This window comes from Lupinus angustifolius, chromosome LG06, assembly GCF_001865875.1.
Source record: "Lupinus angustifolius cultivar Tanjil chromosome LG06, LupAngTanjil_v1.0, whole genome shotgun sequence".
Taxonomy (NCBI): Eukaryota; Viridiplantae; Streptophyta; class Magnoliopsida; order Fabales; family Fabaceae; genus Lupinus; species Lupinus angustifolius.
The window spans coordinates 31,989,860-31,995,097 of NC_032014.1; the positions used below are offsets into that span (position 1 = coordinate 31,989,860).

Genomic DNA, 5,238 nt, shown 5'->3' on the forward strand with positions numbered 1-5,238 from the left:
ATGCACATATTCCATATTAAATACCATTGATTTAGACTACTTTTTTTAAAAAGTCAACAATGATTAAATATCAATGATAGATGATGTAATAATAGTGCATAAAACTTATATAATAATAGTGCACACTACTTTTTTAGTCCATACATCTTTTTCTCTTTTTTATATCTATAGTCATTCATTTATATATTTGGTTTAAGAGTTAATGAATGATAATAATTTAATTATAATATAAAAATTTGTTAAGTTTGAGATCATGTTTTTAGTATGATCTTAGGACTCTCTGCAGAGTTAATTCAATTTTGGATCATAAGGAAAATAGAATGTATGTCGTTTTGAGAGCCTCTAACATTAGAGATCACAATTACAATTGCCATATTTTTTCTAAAAAATGATACATTTTACTACTAAATTTTGATATCAATAAGAAAGTGACATGTCAGAAAATGATACTTTAATTATTAATAATTGGTTTATAAATAATATATATAATTTTTTTCCAATGGGTATGAGAATTTGTGAATGAGTTAGTAGGAGAATAAATCCTCTCCATATGAAATTTAGATGAATGAGAATAAACTAATGATAATGTAAAAATATCTTTTAAATTTTATCTTAAAAATGTAATTAACAATGAGAAATAGACAATAATATGTAATTATATATTATTACTAAACATATTTAGTTATTTTGACATTTTATTTCCAAAAAACATCAAATTGAGGACTTTAATAATAGACACATAAAGGATTTTGGAGAGTTGAAACCCTCCAAAACCCTTTCCCTCTCCTTGATCTAACTCCCAAAGAAAAAGAAGGCTTTCCAAAACCATTTATTCTCTTCCCCTTCAAAACCCCACTCCAAGGCCTTAGAGAATCAACATTAGAACCCAATTATCCTCCTAAGTGATAGGAATCACTAGACCTTGCCAAATATTAGAATCACTATAACTTTTTTAAGCAATAGGAATCATTTTGGTGGTTACATGGTTCTTTCATTTAGAATATGTATCACATTGATTTTTTAGCCTTGTCAAAGATGAATTTGAAAGTATTCATCTTTCAAATTCATTTAGATAATAAAATGTCAAAAATAAATTAACAACTTCACAAACAACATAAATTTTATATTTTCATCATAACAAAGTTGACAAATACATTTAAAACTTAATTAAATACTAATATTTTATTATAAGATAAGTTAAAAATAACACTAACAAAAACAATTTAAAAGAACAACATTCTTTTTCCTCCCATAAGATAACATTTTGACATTTTCTTACAAATAAATTGATTGTTTCGGCTGGTTTAACAGACCGAATTACTAATTTTAAGCGTAAAATAGTTGACTCATTTATATATAATAATTCTGGTTCAAGGTCGACCAAATGAGCGACTTGGACCGATTAAGTATTCGTTCTAAGCCGAACTAGTCAATTTAAGATGAGATTAATAACATTGTTGTCAATTCAAATTGTACCACGAGTTCTCGGGTCTTCAATCTGCCACTAATCATGGGGCTTTTGGCTTGGGTAGTCAGTTGGAATAATGAAGCGTAGCAGCCGATCCAAAAACACTATAGTAGGATATCTACTACAACTAAAAAAAATATAAAGGAGGGGAATAAATAAGGAAAGAAAATAAATGAGGGGGAATAAATAGATAAATAAATTAAATGAGAGGAAAAAATTAAATGAAAAGAAGAAAAAGAAAAGAAATTAATGAGAGCAATAAGTAGAAGAAATTTTTTAATCAGAAATCTAATTGTCGAAAAATAAGGGCAAACATGACTTTTCTCATTTAAAAATAGGGTTCCACTTACCTTCAATTTCTAGTGGGTTATGGACTACGAAATGGAGGAACACCGGAGAGTGTGACTCGACCCGCTACAACTCTGACGACAAACCATGCGATTATCGATCATTTTGTCACGAGGAGGGGCTTAAACCCCGATATGGCATGCAATTGACTACACATCTTTTGGCTTTTTTGGATTTGCAGAGTAGTGGACCACATCACCTGATGCGGTCACAATATTGTGGATTTTGTGATTGTAGTAACCACATCACACTGCAATTGCGATGTGACACCGAACCATAGTGATGCAACCGCATTAGGCTGCAGCACAACTACATCGGACCGTATTTGGGCCGCATCGGACCTGTTTGGATCGCATCGGACCGTGTTTGAGCGCAATAACAATCACATTGCAATGCTCTTAATCCACAATAATATTTTTACTTCAAAAATAATTCACATTGCAATGCTCTTAATCCACAATAATATTGAGCGCAATAACAATCACAATTTAAAACACGAAAAACAATATAAGTATTCATAATTTCATCAACTTCATTTCCAGGTGAGCTACTAAAAGCTCAACAAAGATAGTCTATCTATGACAAAATCAATAATCATGCTCCTACAAATAGAAGCGTACAAAATGCATCTAAATTATTTTTTAAGACTTCAAAACTAATGGAAAAACAATATAGTGCCTCAAGTAAATAAGCAGCATTAGCAGCCAACATAGGACACAGGACCAAAACTTACAATGCTAACCTAATGAGCCTTACTCAGCAAATACTTCTTCAAAACATCCATAACAGAACCAAAATCTGCATTAACCTGCACCGGCGGGTTCGAGAATCTGCAAGCCATGTCCTTGATATCCTTGGAATGATAATCAGTTTTTGACTGAGTAAACTTCAAACCATGAGCAGTACTCACCACCACAGTCTTATCGGTAGGCTTTATAACCCCACTGTTCCTGAGTTTAAACAATGCAGACAAAGCAACCCCGGTGTGAGGGCAAATAAACATGCCAGTAGAATCTGCTTGAGCCATAGCATCCATCAATTCCTCCTCGGTTGCTTCCTCAACAATCCCATTTGAGTTCTGCAATGCATAAACAGCCCTGTCGATCGAAACAGGATCACCAATCTGTATGGCAGACGCAAATGTTGTACCGGCCTTCACTGCCTTGAAGTCTTTCCACCCTGCCTTGAAGTACAAATAAAGTGGATTCGCATTTGCGGCTTGAGCACAAACAAGCCTAGGGATCCTATCAACAAGTCCTAACTCTTTACACATATGAAACCCTTTGTAAAATGCATAAATATTCCCAAGGTTTCCACCAGGCACAATAACCCAATCAGGTACTTAATATAAAAATTTGTTAAGTTTGAGATCATGTTTTTAGTATGATCTTAGGACTCTCTGCAGAGTTAATTCAATTTTGGATCATAAGGAAAATAGAATGTATGTCGTTTTGAGAGCCTCTAACATTAGAGATCACAATTACAATTGCCATATTTTTTCTAAAAAATGATACATTTTACTACTAAATTTTGATATCAATAAGAAAGTGACATGTCAGAAAATGATACTTTAATTATTAATAATTGGTTTATAAATAATATATATAATTTTTTTCCAATGGGTATGAGAATTTGTGAATGAGTTAGTAGGAGAATAAATCCTCTCCATATGAAATTTAGATGAATGAGAATAAACTAATGATAATGTAAAAATATCTTTTAAATTTTATCTTAAAAATGTAATTAACAATGAGAAATAGACAATAATATGTAATTATATATTATTACTAAACATATTTAGTTATTTTGACATTTTATTTCCAAAAAACATCAAATTGAGGACTTTAATAATAGACACATAAAGGATTTTGGAGAGTTGAAACCCTCCAAAACCCTTTCCCTCTCCTTGATCTAACTCCCAAAGAAAAAGAAGGCTTTCCAAAACCATTTATTCTCTTCCCCTTCAAAACCCCACTCCAAGGCCTTAGAGAATCAACATTAGAACCCAATTATCCTCCTAAGTGATAGGAATCACTAGACCTTGCCAAATATTAGAATCACTATAACTTTTTTAAGCAATAGGAATCATTTTGGTGGTTACATGGTTCTTTCATTTAGAATATGTATCACATTGATTTTTTAGCCTTGTCAAAGATGAATTTGAAAGTATTCATCTTTCAAATTCATTTAGATAATAAAATGTCAAAAATAAATTAACAACTTCACAAACAACATAAATTTTATATTTTCATCATAACAAAGTTGACAAATACATTTAAAACTTAATTAAATACTAATATTTTATTATAAGATAAGTTAAAAATAACACTAACAAAAACAATTTAAAAGAACAACATTCTTTTTCCTCCCATAAGATAACATTTTGACATTTTCTTACAAATAAATTGATTGTTTCGGCTGGTTTAACAGACCGAATTACTAATTTTAAGCGTAAAATAGTTGACTCATTTATATATAATAATTCTGGTTCAAGGTCGACCAAATGAGCGACTTGGACCGATTAAGTATTCGTTCTAAGCCGAACTAGTCAATTTAAGATGAGATTAATAACATTGTTGTCAATTCAAATTGTACCACGAGTTCTCGGGTCTTCAATCTGCCACTAATCATGGGGCTTTTGGCTTGGGTAGTCAGTTGGAATAATGAAGCGTAGCAGCCGATCCAAAAACACTATAGTAGGATATCTACTACAACTAAAAAAAATATAAAGGAGGGGAATAAATAAGGAAAGAAAATAAATGAGGGGGAATAAATAGATAAATAAATTAAATGAGAGGAAAAAATTAAATGAAAAGAAGAAAAAGAAAAGAAATTAATGAGAGCAATAAGTAGAAGAAATTTTTTAATCAGAAATCTAATTGTCGAAAAATAAGGGCAAACATGACTTTTCTCATTTAAAAATAGGGTTCCACTTACCTTCAATTTCTAGTGGGTTATGGACTACGAAATGGAGGAACACCGGAGAGTGTGACTCGACCCGCTACAACTCTGACGACAAACCATGCGATTATCGATCATTTTGTCACGAGGAGGGGCTTAAACCCCGATATGGCATGCAATTGACTACACATCTTTTGGCTTTTTTGGATTTGCAGAGTAGTGGACCACATCACCTGATGCGGTCACAATATTGTGGATTTTGTGATTGTAGTAACCACATCACACTGCAATTGCGATGTGACACCGAACCATAGTGATGCAACCGCATTAGGCTGCAGCACAACTACATCGGACCGTATTTGGGCCGCATCGGACCTGTTTGGATCGCATCGGACCGTGTTTGAGCGCAATAACAATCACATTGCAATGCTCTTAATCCACAATAATATTTTTACTTCAAAAATAATTCACATTGCAATGCTCTTAATCCACAATAATATTGAGCGCAATAACAATCACAA

The 5,238-nt window shown here is 32.2% G+C and overlaps 1 protein-coding gene across 1 annotated transcript; it reads right to left on the minus strand.

Annotated features, from left to right (window-relative positions):
- LOC109351278 (threonine synthase, chloroplastic-like) lies at positions 2,304-3,154 on the minus strand. The gene is made up of 2 exons (XM_019592705.1): positions 2,514-3,154; positions 2,304-2,463 (listed from the first exon to the last, which is right to left on the minus strand). The coding sequence occupies exon 1, from the start codon at positions 3,087-3,089 to the stop codon at positions 2,559-2,561; it is 531 nt and encodes a 176-aa protein (XP_019448250.1). The 5' UTR covers positions 3,090-3,154; the 3' UTR covers positions 2,304-2,463; positions 2,514-2,558.